This window comes from Electrona antarctica (assembly GCF_951216825.1).
Source record: "Electrona antarctica genome assembly, chromosome: 11".
In the NCBI taxonomy this organism is placed as follows: Eukaryota; Metazoa; Chordata; class Actinopteri; order Myctophiformes; family Myctophidae; genus Electrona; species Electrona antarctica.
This window is the reverse complement of record NC_136792.1, coordinates 6,669,502-6,690,455: the sequence shown is the minus strand read 5'-3', so window position 1 is coordinate 6,690,455 and position 20,954 is coordinate 6,669,502. Positions and strand designations below refer to the sequence as shown.

General features: G+C 42.3%; 1 protein-coding gene across 2 annotated transcripts; it reads left to right on the top strand.

Moving 5' to 3' along the window:
* The first annotated feature begins 588 nt into the window (after positions 1-588).
* On the top strand, positions 589-14,475 carry arcn1b (archain 1b). Of its 2 annotated transcripts, XR_013791190.1 has the most exons (11): positions 589-829; positions 1,928-2,191; positions 5,490-5,669; positions 5,792-5,994; positions 6,850-7,011; positions 7,390-7,555; positions 8,195-8,342; positions 9,034-9,142; positions 10,845-11,049; positions 12,574-13,392; positions 13,580-14,475. XR_013791190.1 is itself a non-coding variant. In XM_079515156.1 (10 exons), exons 1-10 carry the CDS (start codon positions 827-829, stop codon positions 12,661-12,663), a joined length of 1,530 nt encoding a protein of 509 aa, XP_079371282.1. In that variant the 5' UTR covers positions 589-826; the 3' UTR covers positions 12,664-14,475. The 2 variants fall into 2 exon arrangements, 1 of the variants encoding a protein (XP_079371282.1); XM_079515156.1 differs by having other exon boundaries at positions 12,574-14,475.
* The last annotated feature ends 6,479 nt before the right edge of the window (positions 14,476-20,954 follow it).

Sequence of the window (20,954 nt, the reverse complement as noted above, 5' to 3'; positions counted from 1 at the left end):
TCAAGTTTAGTTGATTGTTTTCACAACATTATGCAACAATGCCAAGTTTGCCAACAGTTCAGGGCCCACGTCATTGGTTTCACAGTTTGGACGTCTCTAGGTCATATAGCCCAGCCGGATGGTACCGCTGTGATTAGCTGGTCGGCTGTCAGTCTGACAGGTAACTAGCCAATCATAGCACGGTCTTCACTCGAACGCTTTCTGTTGGGAAAATATTACAGACACACACAAATATATATATATATGGCAATATACACTCATATGATTCAAATTATTCCTATTATATTTCTTACACTATATTGAAGTGTAAATTGAAAATATCAGTTAAACGTCTCACGTCACATTACAAATATGTGTAAATCTATATTTCCTTTGGTACTTTTGTTTCTTCCAGTTTATTTATTTATTTAGTTTTCTTCCTTTCTTTATTGTAATTTTCATTTTGTCTTTACATGTTTCATGTTTGTTTCTAGCTCTGGTGACGGTCCATAGTCCATACTGAGCTAGTTTGTTTATTTCCTTCGCGGAGAGTTGAGTTCAGTCACTAGTTAGACTACTAGAGAGTGTCTGGTCCAATCACAGAGCGACCGTCCTCCTGGCCTATGGGGGCGTAGAGCGGTGTGGGCGGGTCTCGCGCTGCTTGTTCCGGTGGAGACGTGGCTCTGTCCTGCTGCCATATTGAAGCTAGCGCGAGCTAACGGTCAGAAGAACAGAGCTCGACTGTTTTTAATTCACACTTTGATGTTCTTCTCGGTGTGATTTGTAATTCACCAAAGTAACAACTGCAAGGAAGCGAAGAGCGTCTTCCCACAGAGAGACACACAAAATGGTGAGTGGGAGACAAAGGAAGCGAGCCGTTTGCCTTCCTTTTGCTCGGGCCTAGCAATGATCATAACATTGGCTAATCTGGTTAGCCAGTTTAACAATTAGCCTCTCTCTGGTCTCAGTGTCTCAGCGAAACGAGAGATAAGAAAGGACGAATATAATAGCTTTGTGTTTCTGACAACATGCGCGTCGGCTATGTGCCACCGAAATGGTGAATTGTCAGTTCGTGTCATGTGAGGACACCAGCAGTAGACATGTTTCAAAACGTTTCAAGCTAAATGGGGAGTGCAGACATTGGTGACGTGAACTAACTGGGTTCTTGCTAACTGTCAGGTTTAGCCAAACTTCCCTAAACATTCACCTTCAGCTGGCTGTGATATTAACACATGTAGTACAATTCACTTGAGTTGAAGTATACCGCCACAACGTAAAGTGTCATTTGATAGCATGGTTAATGTTGCAGTTGCATCCCGTGCAATTTAATACATTTTAACAGTGACAGTATTGTACGAGTACAGTAAGTACAACAACACTATGTGTGTACTGTACGTTTACGGTGTGTAGAAGATTCATTAATGCAGAGATTTAAACGTGATCTATCCTCAGTTTCATAATTCACAACTTTTTATGCCACACGACAAAACGTTGAGCTAGGCTATGCAAGACAATCTCTTTATGCTACAGAAGAGTATCTGCTCACTTTTGCTAGTTTGTTATTATGGAAGGTGAACTGTCCATATCTTAACATAACCCATTACGACCTAAGGGCGATTCTAAATGTCTTCTAAATATCAAGTTTTCTGAAAAAAAATAATAAGTAATGCTATAATAAAATATCAGTGGTTCTGAAACGTTCATGTCAAGGAAGGACCCCTAAAATGATGTGTTTTGCCGTGGACCCCATCCAGAAGGAAAGAAGTGCTATTCTATAAGATTTGCCCACATTTTAACGATTTTTCATAGCCTGAGCTTGTATTGTATACCTGCTATTTTTGAATAGCCAAATTTAAAACAATGGTTAAAGTGGTTCAAATCTAAAATTACACACTAATGAAAAAATGTCATGCATGTCTGTATTTATTATTAACACCACAACCTACAGGTGCTGTTGGCAGCGGCGGTGTGCACCAAGGCAGGCAAGGCCATCGTGTCCCGGCAGTTTGTGGAGATGACCCGGACGCGCATCGAGGGTCTCCTCGCTGCTTTCCCGAAGCTCATGAACACCGGCAAGCAGCACACCTTCGTGGAGACCGACAGTGTCCGCTACGTTTACCAGCCACTGGAGAAACTCTACATGGTCCTCCTCACCACTAAGAACAGCAACATCCTGGAGGACTTGGAGACACTCAGGCTATTCTCTCGTGTGGTAAGGAAGGAGTGATAGGTTTTCAATGTAATGAGTCCTGGGATGCAGGGATGGTCTTTTAGATGAGTCCCAGGGACATTTTATGAGTCCCACTTCAACGACGTTAGGAGTCATATTTTGCCATTTTTACAAATTGCAGCATTTAACTCCCATTTAATTTTGTATGGTTATATTCACGTAGAAAACAGAATAAATGATTATTATAACTAAAGCTAGCAAAATAAACTAGAATAAAAAAACAGTACAGTAGTGCATCCCGTGGATGCAGAGGTCGTTGTTTTATTGCGTCCCTTAACTATAAACTGCGTTTTGGGATGCAAAATGCACCCTATTTTAATCTCTGAAGGAGTGATGGTAGATAGTGCCACCTATTTTAGCTTTGTGAAGGAAAGGAAAATTTGATTTTTTTTGTGAATTTACATTTAACTACTTAAACCCTAGCATGCCTATTCTGGGGAGAATATTCGTCAAAAATAACCGATCTACAAGCACACATGTCGTAACGCTACACCTTGTGAGCTTGTAGATCGGTTCATTTCTCATATTCGTTAATTTAAATCTTAATTATAAGCATATACATATATACCTAAGTGAAAGTAAACGGAATGGAATGTGTAAATAAAGTATTGGGACATTTTTTGTCTCCCTCCCTTAGATCTCTGGGGCATTTTGAGATTTGATCCTTTATATTTATGACATTATTTGAAGTGTTTTTAAATGATATTATATTTTCCAATTTCCATGATTCCATCATGTACTGTATGTGACATCATCACATATTGAGTGCACCCTTACAGGGGAGTGTGCGCTGGTGGCGCTTGACAATCTTTATCATATCATTATGAACATGCAATGTATTAAGGCAAGCATGTCACAAAATGGAACAATATACTGTAACCAGACGCTACCCTGTGCACCCTGCCTGCATGTAGGCTACAGGTGAAGGGCAGCCAATCACAAACGTTTCCTTCATGCTTCCCGAGTGTTTTAATAGCTTGTTTCAATAGAGCGTCGCAGTCCTGCCCCCTACCATGGCCCAGGAACTGATTCTCCGTTCATTTTCCTCAGACATTTCAGAAAGTATTTATTTAAAGACGTTTACGCCGCGGACAAAGCCAACTCGAGTCGTGACAAATCATGACAACAAACACAATTGTTTGGGCCGAACAAATAATTAGAAGAAAAAAACGGCAGGTTACAACACTTTTTTTGTTGTTTTTCTTCTTTGTAATTATTTGTTTGGTCCAAAATATTGTTTGTGTTGTCATGAGTTGTCACGACTCGAGTTGGCTTTGTCCGCGGCGTAACCGTCTTTAAATAAATACTTTTTGAAATGTCTATGGGAAAAATGCATTGGGATTCATTTCCTGGGCCATGATAGGGGGCGGGACTGCGACGCTCTATTGCTGTACATTCAAGCCTTGTTTACCTGTGAGTCACGTACAAAAGAAAAAACATTATTTTTTTTACAATAACTTGTTTTTCATAACATTTATTTACAATATAGGAGGAACTCAATATGTTTCTTGGCACAGCCAGTGCGTACGGTACAATAGTAGTGTGGTAGAGCTCTGTTTTAGGCCCGGGCTTCTCCAATCATTTATAGCCGTGTTTCCCAAACTTTTTCATGTCAAGGACACCCAAATTGACACTAATCAGCCCGCGGACCCCCATTCAAAAAGATATGCCAGGGACCCCCATAACGGCTCTAGCAGAGATTCTCAACCTGTTTAATTTCAAGGACCCCCAGTTTGACATGCATTAGTCTACGGACCCCCATTTAATGGCATTTCTATCTCTGGGACCCCCAATTTATATTGTAAAATCACTGTTAGTTTAACTCTGAGAGTGTACAACTACAATAACGGGTCCATTTGGTTCCATTTGTACACTCTCAGAGTTACAGAATCATAAGGGTCCATTTGGTTCCATTTGTACACTCTCAGAGTTACAGAACCATAAGGGTCCATTTGGTTCCATTTGTACACTCTCAGAGTTACAGAATCATAAGGGTCCATTTGGTTCCATTTGTACACTCTCAGAGTTACAGAACCATAAGGGTCCATTTGGTTCCAAACTATCATTTAGCTGGGGACCCCCTGGAACTCCCTCAAGGACCCCTAGGGGTCCCTGGACCCCACTTTGGGAACCACTGATTTATAGTAACTGTCTCAGCTAGAACCTGTCCTTCAACATCACTGTTCTAGCAGTACCTGATGTAGTACCTAGTCGCAAGCTTGAGACATTTTAAAAATAGAAATGGCATGTTGGCAACTGTATGTTCTTTGACACATTTTCAATTGTCAGACAATTAGAAGGTGCAGCTTAGTGCCTCAAATGAATACTGGACAACTCACCCCGGTGCTTGCCCGTTTTTCCTCCCGGAATTTTCCCCAGTGAGGGGGATAACTTTGTAATATGCTATTGGCTGTTTGTATTCTTTTTGGAAAAATATAAAAAGATACTCCTGTGGAAAGGCTATATTATTTTACTTATATTGACCCTATAAACAATTTAGTATTATTTAGTATATGTAAGGTTTTTCCCACTCAAATGGTACCTCGTCAGATAATCCCCACATAGCCTACAAAAACTTCTGTGAACAGACTTCACTGTAGTAGCTTTTCATAAATATATTTGTACTTAGGCTGTCTGCTGTCGTGAAAGTTTATAGTTAGAGAAATTCAAAGTCCAGCTGTCTGCTGTCCAGCCTCTCCCACCCCTCACTGGGGAAAATTCCGGGAGGAAAACAGAAAAGGGGTGAGTTGTCTTGTTACCCCTCAAATATACAGCTTTCAGAAAAGTCCAGTACAAAAAAAAGTTATTTACATAACATTTACCGGTATACGGCTTCTAATAGTTTTCTCGCTTTTGCTTGCAAGTGGCAGAGCTCAAAGGATGGCGATGTCGTCCGTCCACCACTTTGGTCCCAAACAGCACATTGAAAACTAGGTGCTGGATTGTCGTGGATTTGCTTTGCACCTTTATGCTCCCTGGACCATGAAACCTAATGATTGTGCTGACCTCTAGTCGTAGAGGATACTGTAGTAGAGAGACAAGATATCTAAAAGGGTTAGGCTTAGAATTCATGCTCTCTGAAGGGTGAACCCTAACCATTTGAGTAACCCCATGACCTCGATTTAATGCCATCTTCAGGCCAAAATGTGGTTAGCATGTGCTGCTGCTGAATGGTTACATGTTCATACTATTTTGAAGCTACATCATTTGAAAACGTTATTTGAGCAAACTGTCTTAAATTAACGTGACTAATTTATTATTGATCTGCCCCTGCCTGTAGATTCCAGAGTACTGTCGTGTGCTGGAGGAGAGTGAGATCTCAGAGCACTGTTTCGACCTGATCTTTGCCTTTGATGAGATTGTGGCACTGGGCTACAGGGAGAACGTTAACCTGGCACAGATCCGCACCTTCACAGAGATGGACTCGCACGAAGAGAAGGTGTTCCGTGCCGTCAGAGAGGTGAGCTCACCTGGATTTTTGCCTTTGATCACATATCATTTAAATAAAAATGGGGTCGGCCTACTCCACAATTTAAGCAAATGGTACAAGTGGATTTGTAACATTGTGTTTTTGACCTGCAGACCCAGGAGAGGGAGGCCAAGGCAGAGATGAGGAGAAAGGCTAAGGAGCTCCAGCAGGCCAGGAGAGATGCCGAGCGCTCTGGGAAGAAGACGCCACAGTTTGGTTTTGGCAGTGGGGGCGTGACCAGCGTGTCCTCAGGGTCCATCATCACAGACACCATCGTGGAGCCTGAGAAACCTAAGATGGCTCCCGCTCCAGTCAGGTGAGGAGGACACGACAGCTTCTGAGGAGCGTTGAATGATAATAAACACCTGTATTAATACTTCTTACTATTGGCAGTGTGCTCTTGCCTTTGCACATCTTGCCTTTACTCTATAGTATAGTCTACTGAGAAAAAACACCTTCTTAATCCAACTACACAAAGAGTTGTTCCCGGCTTGAAAGATATAACAACGTATAGGTGTTCGAGGTCAGTTTATTTTTTACCCATTGATGCCTGAGGCCGAATCTGGGAACGACTTCTAACGTTTCTGAAAACCTGCAAATTCTGATTTATTATTATTTCTTTAAATAGTTCTGTTGCTACATGTATAGCAATAGCTGATGAAGACACAGAGAGCGCACCAGCATCAAAGGTAGAACAACGTATAGGTTGCACCAGGCGTCAATGGATTTTAATGTCCCAATCCCAAATATGATTTATTCTTTACCAACTGTTTTGTACCTAAGGTATTATACATGGTAAGCAAATGTAGAAAGGTCACTTTCAGATGTTTATTCAGGCAAAATAACCTATTAACCCATTTTGAGTGGGAACCCCTTTTGGTGTTAGCATTATGTTGTGCTTTAGCTATTGAAAAATAGCAGATCTACAAGCTCATAGCGCGCCACCGAGTGGCGCGCTACAAGCTTGTAGGTCTGCTATTTTTGAAAAATCGAAGAACGACATAGCTTTTTCAGAAAACTGTCAGGATGTAGAAGACATTTTTAGAATCTGATCTCAGGTCAAAATGGGTTAACACTTGTTAGACATGGAGCAGACCTTTTGTGGCTTGTGGAGTGTATGGAATTTGAAGATAACAAGATGAGGTAATGTGCTGTTTTGACTTGTTCTCAGACCCAGTGGGACCAGTAAGGCTCTGAAGCTGGGTGCCAGAGGGAAAGAGGTGGACAACTTTGTGGACAAGCTCAAGTCAGAGGGTGAAACCATTATGCCTTCCGCGGGGAAGAGAAGCTCAGACACAACCAAAGTGCTGCCGCCACCAGTCAATGTAGAGAGGTGAAGATTAAGTGCTTGTCTTGTCTTTAATCTAATGATTAATCACTTTAGACAAATGTTTTGGTAAGCAAATAGTGATGTGTCTATCCCAGTAAACATTTCTATTAAGTGCTGTTTACTACTTCGACAAATTGTTAATGCTTGTCTCAGTTGTCTCGGCTTGTTTACATTTAATTTGGGTTCAGGTAACTTGAACATTTGTCATATTTTTTTAGTTTCTTACCTTTTACCTTTACAGTAATTTAACAGTCTAAATTAAAGCTGCACTAAGTATCTTTTATCGAGCACATTACATCGAGAGTTATTTTGCGTTGCATATTTGCAGCATTATATTTCTGACATGCTTATTGTTACCTTGGTCAACGTGTGTCCCATCAGTGTGCACCTTCGCGTGGAGGAGAAGATTTCTTTGACGTGCGGCCGTGACGGAGGCTTACAGAACATGGAGGTGCTGGGTATGGTCACGCTCCGTGTCACAGAGGATAAGAACGGACGCATCCGTCTCATCCTCAATAACAACGACAACAAGGGATTGCAACTGCAGGTAACTTGTTGGATCACGGCTTCAAGGCCTAGTTTGTTTGTGTGACAGATTTTATTTTTTAAACCGGTCTGTTAAATGGTCCATGGCAGAAGGGACATTTACAACAATGAACAATGAAGTTCCTGTTGTTTAAATGTCACTACCTGGTTCAAAGTATATTTTTTTCCTTTTTTTTAAATATTTACCCAGGAAAGTAGCTGAGCACAGGTGCTCATTTTCAGCAACGCCCTGCACATAGAAACGCACGCGCACACATTAAAACCTGGGAGCTGACCAGTACAACCACAGTCTTACACTGATGGCCACTAAGCAGCTCCAGGGGGAGCAGTTGGGGGTTCAGTGCCTTGCTCAAGGGCACTTCAGCGGTGTTGGGTGAGTGATGACAATCACTTCCCCACCCAGATGTTTCCTGCCCGTCCGGGGAATTGAACCAGCAACCTTTCGGCAACAAGGGCGCTCCTCTAACCCTTAGTCCACCACTGCCTCCAAAATTCTGAGATGACGTTTCAGTTGAGCATTTTCAACAGTGCTTGACTGTTCTTCGCTAGAAGACAAAATCCTTTAGCGGCGTTTACGTCCATTTCCAGAAATTACCACATTACGTTAAGTTGTGTGTGTGTGTGTGTGTGTTTTAACCAGACACATCCCAACGTGGACAAAAAGCTGTTTACAGCCGAGTCAGTGATTGGTCTGAAGAACCCAGAGAAGTCCTTCCCCCTCAACAATGATGTAGGTGTACTGAAGTGGAGGCTGCAGACCACAGATGAGGCGCTCATACCTCTAACCAGTAAGTCCCAACTTTAAGTGCGGAGCTGTGATCAACTGTTTTCAAACTCATGATTCATTCAGGTGCTGGAAATAAACTTTAACTCATCCATCGCCACTAGGGGGCGCCAAAAGGCCCTGACCGCCACCATATATCTTTTATTTTATTTTATATATTTGTTTTTTTCAAAAAAAAAAGTCTAAAAAAAAACTTTAAAAAAAATAATCTTTTTTATTTTTTATTTTTTTACCATGTTATAAAACACGAAAAACACGTCCTTGGCGCTCCAGGACATCATGAAAAAGAAGTTAAATAAGTCCTTGGCGATGGATGAGTTTTAACATACTTGAATTAGACAATGTTATATTTATTATTTACGGTCAGAAATCGGCTCTGTGCATAACGGTAGTCTCAGACTTTCAGACGATGGCATAGCAGATTCATGTGTTCCTAACTTGCATCGTTCCTGAATTGCATGGCGCCCGAGTATGCCTGGCCTAGTGTTCCTACGATGGAAAATAAGCCGTCCTTCTGTCTTACCCTGTCTCGATAAAAGGGGAAATTCATTACGAATCAAATGTAATTCATTTTGAACTGAAGCTAATGTTGTGTTGGACTAATTTTTAAAGGACCATAATTTAACACAACAGAGTAGACGGTCAGAGGTGTGAGGGGAGTGTGTTAACAATGTCAACGTGGTTTTGTTTGTCAGTAAATTGCTGGCCTTCAGAGAGTGGCACTGGATGTGACGTCAACATTGAATATGAGCTGCAGGAAGAGAGCCTTGAACTCAACGATGTGGTCATCACCATCCCAGTACCGTGAGTACGCTCTCCTGTGAAATAAAAATGTAACGACAATCTTTGTTGCAGGGTACCTTCCTTTCAACTGAATTGTTGCAAATGAATGATGAACTGCTTCCCTGAAAATTGTTACACCTGCATTTGGTGGAGCAATAAAACTGTTTGTTGTAGGTTACGGTGACTAGGGGTGTGCTGTTAGTGATACTCGGTATCGGTCCGATATTGGCCAAAGAATGTTCTAATCATTAAGTCCATTGATAAGGATAGGCTGAAACATCAAGTCAACTTAATTTTAGCCATGCTTTAAGTTTGAGGAGGAGGGAAACTAAATGGCAGAAAGCCATATGCAGTGTGACGGCGTGGTAGTACTAGTAGGACTGAAAGCGGCTTATTAACAAATTATGAGTTGTTTAAGAGGAAAGAGTATCACATTGGCGTTGACTCAAGGTTGGACTGGTATGGAAATTAAAACGTATGTCTAGAGAAAAGTCACTGTCATTTTCATAATTTACACATCTTGTTTTATATTTATTGCATTAAGATGTGTGTATTTGTTCATAACTACGGTGATGACCTGTATAATTGCACTGAACAGGTACTGTATGTGTTTACTTTGGTATATTAGAAAGAGGTCTGTCACCTTGGGTCAAGTTGGTGTTAGAAGAGCTAGAGCAGGGGTTCTCAACGTTTTTGGCCGGGGACCCCCGGAAATGCTTTGGCAATGTCTCGGGACCCCCGCCCGCCCCTCCCGACCCCCAATATAAATTGACTGCTACAATAACCTTAATAATAGAGACAATACACCATTAATAAATACTGAAACCAGATATACATTAGGGAAGGTGTATGCATGTACTATATGTAAACTCTTCATTTCCTTTTTCCAGCCATTCATTTTTTATTTATTTATTTTTAATAATTTGGGGACCCCCCAAAATAAATTGGCGACCCCCCCAAGGGGTCGCGACCCACGGGTTGAGAACTTCTGAGCTAGAGCATGATTGAGTGGCGACAGTCACTTTAAGAAATCAGAATGAGTGAGACGGCTAGTTAATGTAGCGTTGTTCTTTATGAAAAGACTATAATATTTAATGAAGACGGAATGCACTTGCCTGTCGGGCAACCTGAACGCAAACATCACTTGCCCAAAGTTTTATTTACTTGCCACAGGCAGTCAGGCAAACCTTCAGTGTCAACCCCTGCTTAGCTTCTTTTTAATTCATATTGTGTGCTGTGCGCACACCACTAGTAAGGAGCTGCTGACCACGGGAGATGTAAAACTGTTTATAAGAGGGGATCGCACAGCTCGTAGGTAGCCACGATGCAATAACGTTTTTATTTGAAAATAAACCAACGTTATGACAAAGTCTTCTACGGAAATTATTATAGAGAGTTTACCATCTTACTGCTGAATACAGCTTTCACATGTATGAAAGTAATATGTATTTATGTAGAAGGGAGTTCCAACCGCGCCTCTAGCCTATAGCAGGCCAGTCTGGGCATCTCAGAAGCAGGACAGATAACATGCGAACAAGAAGGCACTGGAGCAGCTCAGACGATTTAGGCCTTTAGTTTATTATAACAGGGTGCAAGTAAAAAGTGACAACGTTTCGACATCGAAACTCATTCGCATATTATGTATTTACTTTACATTTTCAGTGTGCCAATATTTTGGCAACCAAAATTGGAGTAATGAATATAAAGTTTCATCTGCGTCCAGGTCTGGTGTGGGCGCGCCGGTGATCGGTGACCTGGACGGTGACTACAAGCACGACAGCAGGCGGAACATTCTGGAGTGGTGCCTTCCTGTCATCGATGCCAACAACAAGAGTGGCAGCATGGAGTTCAGCATCGCCGGCCAGCCCAACGACTTCTTCCCCATCAACGTGTCCTTTGTGTCCAAGCGCAACTACTGCGACATCCAGGTGAGTTTACACAGTGTTCCTGTTGGGGGAAACGACGGTCATTGCTGCTTTAGCTTATGTGTTGTAAGTAACGGACTGTCTTGGTTATCGTTGACCCATGTAAGAGATGTGTACCTCTGTGAAGGTACACAAACCTAGTGGTGTGCATATTTGAGCCGTGTAATGTCAAACTGAGACTTTGTTTATTTTACATAATCGGTGAAATTGCTTAAAGGGGAATTTCTCCCTAAACCTTTTTTTACAAAAGTAAGTTGATAATTATGTATATTGACCAAAAACAAATATTAAAACAAAAATAAAGATATAGTGGATCTGGGGCTGCAGCTGGAGATGAAGCTGGGGCTGGAGGGGTCTAACGCTAGAACTCCTGTTCTAGATGATGTGACGGCAACACTCCATGCATTGACACTGCACTCTTCCTGGTCTACGTGAGCTGGTGTTAGACCACCCCAGCAGCAGCCCCAGCTCCAGCCCCAGCTCCCCTATATCTTTATATATATTTTTAATATATTTTTTTGGTCAACATAGATAATTATCAACTTACTTTTGTAAAAAAGGTTTAGGGAGAAATTCCCCTTTTAAGAGGAGCTGTCAAATGCAACCAGTGTTGTCCTTTCATGATAGTCCTGTTCAGAAGTTATGCACTACAAAATGTGGATCAATAATTGACCATCTCGAATTCTCGACATTGACTACCAAAAAACAACAATCCAGCATGGAGTCTCAACTGCGAGTCCTTTTGGACCATTATTTATATGCAATGGAAACGGACTAGTAGAGTTTTTGTCAGGGTGAAAAGTGTGGAGGTGGAATTAAAAAAGCAATTGCAGCTACTGTTGTGTAGCTTTGCATCTGGAAGATGAACCCAGCTCAGCTTCAATTTGTAGCTTTTGCAGGACGTCGGATGCATCTTTGTCACTGACTTCCATTGACAATGAATTGTAGACTGTATCTTTGCATCTGCCCGTGACAATGCAGCATAATACTAACCAATTTCGGATGACAAAATAGGACTAAAACTAAATGCTATGTTATTCAAAAGTCCGAATTTGCTGTCAAAATGAACACTGCTCTATACACACAGACAGACATAAACAGTCTCATTACAGTAGCCTGGGCAGCATTCCTTTTTGGGTTTATGATCCGGTTTGGAACGGCTGATATCACTACGTCATGTTGTAGCCATTGTTTTGTAGTCATCAGGCAGGAACCATCAATCTGGACCCAGCTTTTCACTAAAACCGATCAATTTTTATTATATTTCCGGTTTGAGGGAAAGGAAGTTCCAGGTGATTCCCTGCCTGATGACTACAAAATAATGACTACAACATGACGTAGCGATATCATCCACTCCAGAACGGTTCACACGGCAATTTTGTAACACAGATCAGGCTTTCCTCCTAGGTGGAAAGATGAGGAGGTTATCATTAAAGTAGTTTGCTGTTCCTTACTTGAAAGGGCCTCTAGATGTCACTGTTGTTGCATCGTAACACATTTAACATCCGGCCTAATGTCTGTCCCCAGGTTGCCAAGGTGAACCATGTAGACGGAGACGCTCCTGTCAAATACTCCATAGAAACCTCGTTCGTCGTCGACAAATACGAAATTCTGTAAAGGAAAAAGAAGGTAGAGAAGGAAAAAAAAAACGTCAACAAAATCCAAACCTACAACACCCGAGACCGATTGAGGCCCACCCCTGCCTGCCCCGCCCTGTATACCAAGAGACTGTACACATCAGCTGCTCTCCTCTGTTGCGGAGCAGAGCACCGGCCATGTATTTATATGTTTGTATGACAAGAAGATCATATATATATATACTGTATATATATATATATATGGGTTAATTGAAAAGGAAAATAATTAAAAAAGAGAAACGCAAATGAACGTGATGCTGTTGTATCCACGGAAGAGACACCATAAACGGGACCTGGGGTTTGAGTGGGAGATGACTGTAAGGAGTGGAGGGGTCAGAGGTCAGGGCTGGTTTTGGAAGGACAGGGCGGGTCATCCTGCAGGCTTGGCTTGTCTACCATTACGAAGCAGCACTTGTAGATAAAACCAACTGTCCCACAGAGTCCCCCCTAATTGTTTTAGTATCCTAGGAATGGCCCATCATCCGCAGCTTAATGTCTTTTTTTTTTCTTTTCTTTTTTATTGCGACATTGCAATGGGCCCTCAATAAAGCTGTTAAGTTTTACCCTCATTTTTCTAACTGCGGTTGTCTTTGACTGACTGATACTTGACACTTGTTCCATTGGTGTTGACGGGAAGTACTTATTTGTCAATACCGTTTCCATTGTTTTTTTCCCCTGTTTGTTCTTTAGAACGGTTGTCATTTCTTGAGTGGAGCTTAAGGTGGCCTTACACTAGCCGATAATCGGGCATTTTTGACGCTCGGGGGGTGACCGACCGCTCAAAGCGTGATCGTGATCGGCCCGATCAACATCAAGAATGTTTGATATTTGCTCCGATTATCCTGTAGTGTCTGGTGCTATCAGATTTCAGATTGAAAAAAATCGGCTAGTGTAAGGCCACCTTTAGTATCCATATCTGAGATCTATCAAAATATGGCTTTGTGTTCAGAATATCATAATTTGTGGTTTACTTCAGCATTTGTATTGCTGCTATTAAATGGGTAAGGTTATTGAAATTTGACCATAAAGAAGTGTGATTATTTTTGAGCAGCTGTCGGTATAATATAACATGACTTTCCTTCCTGTAAATGTACTATTTTTCAAATGTTTGGGGTTATTGCATGGCATTGTTAAAACAGCCTGGCCGAAAAAAGGCTACAGGTATTTTTTTATTTTTTTATTTTTTATTGCAGTTCTGACGAATAGTTTCACTGCAACTCGGAAACAATGCCCCGCCCCCCCCAAAATCTGTCTAACCAAAAGGAATGTTAGATTTGATTGATACGCCTATAAATGTGTCGGTATGATGATGGTGGTATTCCTCAGATAGGGCATTAGTCAGGCCTGAGACGCCCTTTCGCCCCACCACTGATAACAGCTGTCCAATCTCTTCATTATCTTGAAGGTAGGGAAACGGTTTGAGTCCATTGAAGTGGAGCCAGCTCGCTCACTCGAGTAAACAAACGCCCTCTGCCGACCCCAGAGCAGTACTCGGCGGCCTACCGTTACCTCAGTCTACCACTCTGATGTATCCCTACTCCTTCAGTCATCCAACACTCTTTATCGACATTAAAAGGACATGTTTGTTTTCATACTTTTTTGTTTTGTTTTGGTTATTCTTCTGTTTGTATTCCCCTGGAAATTTCAATCTGGTTGTATGGAAGTGGGGTTGAAAATGACTAGATTGAGCATTTTTAACAAAATCAATGGGGGAATCTTAACATTCCAGTGTATAATTAGAAAATGATTAAAAAAACAATCTTTAATGGAATAAAGTGTATTATTAAAAGAATGGGTTGTGTTATATGTAACTTCATTTAACCCATTTTGGGCGGGAACCCCTTTTGGTGTTTTAAGCATTACGTTATACTTTAGCTATTGAAAAATAGCAGATCTACAAGCTCATAGCTTGTAGGTCTGCTATTTTTGAAAAATTGTGAAAATATTTATTTCAGAAAACTGGAAATGGGTTAAAGCAATTACAGTTGGAGAGTTTGTAGCTCAAATTAAAAGGATCTTATTGATGAATGGGGGGGGGCAGTATGCAGATGCCAGCAGCAAAATTAGGTTATCTAATTGTATATATTTATTTTAGTTTTGACTTGTTTTTTGAGTCCTACATTTTTCCCATCCTGAATTAACTCGCATTAACATAATCTCCAGTGTCGTTTGTATGTTGTCTCCCCTCCTCATAGGCCTCAGTCACAATATTGAGACGGCTGTCTTGTCCGTGTCTTGTCCGTATTTAATGGCCGCCCCAATGCATTTCCAATGGAAGTCACATGGTTTCACCAAACATTTTTGTTTGATGCGGGGGAGGGGGCACAACACAGCCATGTGACTTCCATTGGAAATGCATTGGGGCGGCCATTAAACATGGACAAGACAAATATTGTATGCATGTTGCAACAGTGTGAGTTGAGGCCATAGAGTCGGTTGTTTGAGTTTCATGGTGACTCATAGTCGGGCCCCTGAAGACAAAGCCGTTCACAGGCTGTGATGGCGAGGGGTCAGGAAGCCAGACTAAACATGGATGAACAGCTCTGTGATGGCGAGGGGTCAGGAAGCCAGACCAAACATGGATGAACAGCTCTGTGCTTGTTGTTTTACATGCATGACTCATCAGCAACTCCTCTGACATGTTGACTCTCTCTCTGCAACACTGGATGTCATGCAGCTGGGTGTCAACCCGCGGGTCGTGGGCCACATGTGGTCCTTGGGGGAAAAGCAACTAGAGGATATTGCATTATGAAAGGACTCCCAAATTGACACTAATTAGCCCGCTGACCCCCATTTGAAGAGATATGCCAGGGAGCCCAATAAGATAAGATTTTTACGGCTCTAGCAGTGATTTTCAACCCGTTTAATTTCAAGGACCCCCAGTTTGACATGCATTAGTCTACGGACCCCCATTTAATAGCATTTCTATCTCTGGGACCCCCAATTTATATTGTAAAATCAATGCTAATGTAACTGGTTCCATTTGTACACTCTGAGTTACAGACCCATAAGGGTCCATTTGGTTCCTAACTATCATTTAGCTGGGTCCCCCCTGGTACTCTCAAGTACCACTGGGGGTCCCCGGACCCTACTTTGGGAACCACTGTCGTAGTCAGTGTAACTTCGATATTTCATTGAACACGGTCATAGTGCAGTGTAGCATTAAAAAGGAATATGTTGATGTATGAAACCGGATGCTTGTGCACACCACAATGATAGAGCCAATGGCTTCAAATCCAGCTCATGACCTGCATCACATGTGGTCTCACTCTGAGCCTCTCCTCTGTTATATGAAGAATAAATACTCGTATTACTTCGGTTAGGGTTTTCCAAAGTTAAAACAAAGGCTCGAAAGTTGCATTTGCAAGCATATGCACTTAAGATGACCTAGATAATCAAACGCCACATGACACGCAGGCAACATGATAGAACTTCAAAATATCAAAGAACGTATTGAGGAAATGACACATGATGAACTTCTGTTTTAAAGTTAATTTGTATTTCCTGCAGCACAGTGGAGAGAGACAGGAAGGAGATGACACTGGTCTCCGGCTGCATCTCCCTGGGGATATAATGCATTCCTACTGGTTGAGCCACCATGATGGGACCCTGATAAACATTTAAGTTTTGTGAATGAGAGGAGGTGGTGTCAGACTAGAGAAAGGTGGCATTGACGTTCCTACTGGATCTTAACCAGTAATTGTAAACAAACAGGGGGAGGAGGGGGGGGGGGGGGTGACCTTGATGAGACAGAATTATCTGTATGTTTAGACTTTAGAAACTCGGGGGTGCATACTTAGTTTAGACTAGTCATGGGTTAGACATGGGTTAAGGTTAGGTTTAGGTGTGCTGCCCCGTGGGAGGTTAGGTTTAGGGTGAGGGTTTGAGATAGGTTGAGGTTGTAGTTGTAGGACTAATGACTGGTCTAACCAATGACTAGTCTAAACCAAAAACTGTCTAAACTAAGTACTGCACCCGAAACTCGTGGTTCTGTTTTAGAGACTCCTAACTGGACAAGCGTGGGATTATTTCCAAACTTATCCAAAGGGGTGTGTGTGTGTGTGTGTGTGTGAGAGTGAGAGAGAGAGAGAGAGAGAGAGAGAGAGAGAGAGAGAGGGAGAGATAGACCGCTAAAGAGAAGTGAACAGAGAAGTCCTGTCTGTAAATCACACGTGGATGAATCCACTCAAATCCTTTATGAGCCAACAGATGGGGTCAGGACTGGGAGACATGGAGGTGGGGGGGGGGGGGGGGGGGGTCAGGGCTGGGAGACATGGGGGGGGGGGGGGGGGGGGGGTCAGGGCTGGGAGACATGGAGGTGGGGGGGGGGTCAAGGGACAACAGGGTTTAGGTTTACCACCACCCCTATTTGGAGTTTGGGAGCAGGGAGGAGGAGGAGGGGGGGTGTGGGTGTTAATAGTAGCCCGGAGGTCATAAAAAAAGAGGGTGTGTCTGGTTCACGAATGAATGAGCAGTGATAAGCTTTGAAAAGGCTTCCACAGCAGAGAGAGACAGAGAGGAGCAAAGACAATAGACTCAACAAGACACTGTTATCACTGCTGTTTTGCACACAGGCTCCCAGCCGCACAACGCTGACAGCAGAGCAGACTCGACCAATGTCTGGATTCTCTCGGGTTTTTTAAAAAGATAATTTTCTATGTTTCTTTTTGGTTGGATTGCGTGATTGTTTGTTTTACCTGCTGTATGGTTGGACCAAAATATGTTTTCCTAGACGGGGTGGAATCAGGCAGGTCCGGTGAAATCTGCTACATGTGAAGATTCAGAAGTTGGGAACCTTTCATACCAAGGACGATAAGATGATGCTCAAGAAAGTGCGATTTAAGGTAAGCAGATACACTGTGTGTGGATCTTATAACTCATGCTTGTGTGGTTGTGAAAGTTCTGTGTGATGTGATTGTGAAAGAATAACGATTAGTCGGCATCATAATACTGTAGTACCTGTTAAACTAATGTACTAACGGAAATCTGAACTCCAGACATGGTTTCCAGTTGAACAGGCACCTGTGTGCTTAAACGTCATCTATTCTAACAAAATCATCCTGTCAGAATTTGATCAAATTTACCCTCAATACAGAGTAATATTGTATTCCAACCCTCTATTATTATATGACTTCTACACATTGCACCCTATGTTGAACTATCTTCCTCTTGAGTGAATGTCAAACCACAGACTCGCATTATTCACCTTATACAGTATGCGCACATGTCTTGTGAACTTTTCTTGGAGTTGGTGAAGGTCGACACACTGTGCACTTACAACCCAAGTATAGACAGCACAACAATGTTGTCATATTCCTCTAAGCCTCTTGATTGACTCTCAAGCTACTGCTCCATAATCCATTCTCCGTTTTCCAGTTCCTTCAAGTAATCTTCCACTCATTTGGGATGTTGGCATAGGCAGACCTTCCTCCAAGCTTATTCATTGCCGGGGCCTGCCTGCTGAGCCGTAGTTCAAAGAGCGAGAGCTGTAGGAGCTCAGCCCGCATGGCGACACTGTAGTGATAATTACAGCCCACGGCCAAGCTCTGTTTGGCCTGGATCCTCACAGAGTAAATACACATCTGCTAGTATTCACCTTGGCATCCACATACAGTAGCAGTGTTTTATCAATTTGGAGGGCAGAACATGGAAACATGAATCCCACCACCTTTGCTGGGAACACACAATCTCAGATCATCATGTTGATCTCTGCACTACAAAATCAAGGAGATGGGTCCCATCTCCTTGATTTTGATATGTTTTGAACGGGTGGTGCACCTATAGTCAGAGCGCGGTGGTCATATGAAGATTGATCTCTGCACTACCCCAGTATTGACCGTTGTAGTTGTGGTGTTGGTACTGATTACTGATTATGATTGATAATCATATACCCTGAAGAAGGCAGTTGTACTGCCGAAACGTTGGTTTTTACTCTGCATCCTAATAAATAATCGGCTCTTTGGCTATCAGTGTGTGCAGCCACTATTTTGTCTTTTTAAGACTTAACTCTTTAACTGATTATATGAAACCCATTAACTAAAGTGTGCCCCCACAGGTCAAAAACTACCCGGGTTGGTGTAATGTTTTCATGTGTAACTTTTGCTGGATTAGGCTTGAATCCCTTCTTTTCTTTTGCATAACATTTCCATTTTAGCTAACCCTCTTGTCCAGAGGGACTCACAGAGTGAATGATCTTCTACTTGAGTTACTTTGACAGAACCGTACCGATGGACACAACATGGCTGTCAGAGCAGAGGGAATGGAGCATTGGACCTTTCTGTTATGACAAGGTCAACATGTCAGTCAGCTGTCAGAGCCACATTGATATGATGTTGTCTATCTGTATTAGAGTGTGTGTGTGTGTGTGTGTGTGTGTGTGTGTGTGTGTGTGTGTGTGTGTGTGTGTGTGTGTGTGTGTGTGTGTGTGTGTGAGTGTGAGTGTGAGTGTGAGTGTGAGTGTTAGAGTGAGTGAGAAACATGGAAACAGAAAGAGGAAATTGGATGAATTCTGTGTCTGTGTGTGGAATTTCCTTTCAGTGAGTCTTCAAACTTCCCGGCTTCGGTCCTCAGCGGCTCTTTGTTTTCTAAACTCACAATAATGTGTTAGATTTAGAGAGAGGGATGAATGAAGCTGCTGTGTTTGCCCACCTCACTCTTCAGTATCAGTGTTAAGTTGGGGGAAAAAAGGCTACAGGTTGACACAGATAAGATGATGAAGCACTTATTCATTATGTCTTACTCTCTCTGTGTAGCTTTGGCATTCAATTTGAAAATGGTGGCAACAAAGCTGTGAATCTCTGTCATTTGCTGCTGTGTATTAATTGTTTTTCTTCCTTATCACAAACTAAGAAATAAACAAAAACAATGCCTTGGCTCCAACAAAAAGAACATGAAATGGACTGAAAACCATTACAGATTACAAAACGGAATGTAGCGGAAGTGTCTGCATCTCTCGAAGATTAAACAAATGCCTTCTATGCATGCTTAGACCCCAGCCACAGACAAGCAAATGGACCAGGACCCCTTCCCACTAGAAATATGTAGGGCAGATGTGAGCAAACCCTAAGAAAGCATAAATACACAAGAGAAACCCTTCCCAGAGTGTCTCCCTGAACGAGTCTTCAAGCTGTGTGTGGATCTGCTGACTGATGCCTTCCCAAACATTTACAAACTCTCTGCTAACAGCCTGTGCCCTTTTAAAAATACCACCATTATTCCTCTCCCTCAGACAAACAAAAAAGTATGATGGACTATCACCCTGTAGCACTCACGTCGGTCATCGTGAAGTGATGTCACGTGAGTGCGGCACTCATCGCTGCCACACACACTAGACCCACTACAGTCTGCCTACAGAGAAAACACAGGTCAAGAGATGGCGCATTCGCGATGCCCCTCCACATTGCCCTCTCACACTTGAAACTGAAGAACAAATATGTGAGAATTTGTTGAGCCTGCCAAGCTCATCACCAATCTGAGAGATTTGGGACTCAACAACGCCCTGTCCTGCAATCCTGGATGTCTTGACAGACAGACCTCAGTTAGTGGAGGGAGTATGGATTGTCAGCAGCACCTTCCTTCCCTGTTTCTGTAGCCAACTGTATTCAATTATTACCCCGGCCTGCATTAACCATAACCACTTTAACACTATTGCAGCCACTGTATTTGTGTGTGTGTGTGTGTGTGTGTGTGTGTGTGTGTGTGTGTGTGTGTGTGTGTGTGTGTGTGTGTGTGTGTGTGTGTGTGTGTGTGTGTGTGTGTGTGTGTGTGTGTTCTGTGTGCTCTGTGTACACACAGCAGAATCTGCTACCAGTCTGCTATTTTTATTTGTAATTGCTACTTGTATTCCTAATTGTATAGTGGTTTTCTTAATTGATTTTCTATCTACTCTGGTGAGGAGGAAGTTCAATTAACTTCATTGCCTGCATGTGGCAATAAAACACCTTGAACAATCCCAAACCAGTATGTCTGTTGATGCTGTTCACAGCAGAACCACTGGGTGTCGCTATAGTCTTTTACTCATCCATGACTGTTGCTATTCCCATTTTCTATAAACCGCCTCGGGCATGCAAATATATATTCTTTAATATATTCATGAGAAGCCTTGAGATTAAATCTGCAGCTGCGGCACAGAAATGTAAGAAATGTAAAAACCAAATTTTGGCCATTAAATATTCCTCAGATACTGTAGAATCTAGCATCTATCAGCTCTCAACAGTTTCATACCGATTCATAGGCAACTTCGTCTCGCGACACTGTCGAGGGAGGCCTACA

What these genes read in the sequence shown, in the direction of transcription:
- arcn1b (XM_079515156.1), top strand. An exon ending in ATGGCTCCCGCTCCAGTCAG is followed by an intron (nt 5,995 to 6,849) that starts GTGAGGAGGACA and finishes ACTTGTTCTCAG; the next exon opens with ACCCAGTGGGACCAGTAAGG. An exon ending in ACAAGGGATTGCAACTGCAG is followed by an intron (nt 7,556 to 8,194) that starts GTAACTTGTTGG and finishes TGTTTTAACCAG; the next exon opens with ACACATCCCAACGTGGACAA.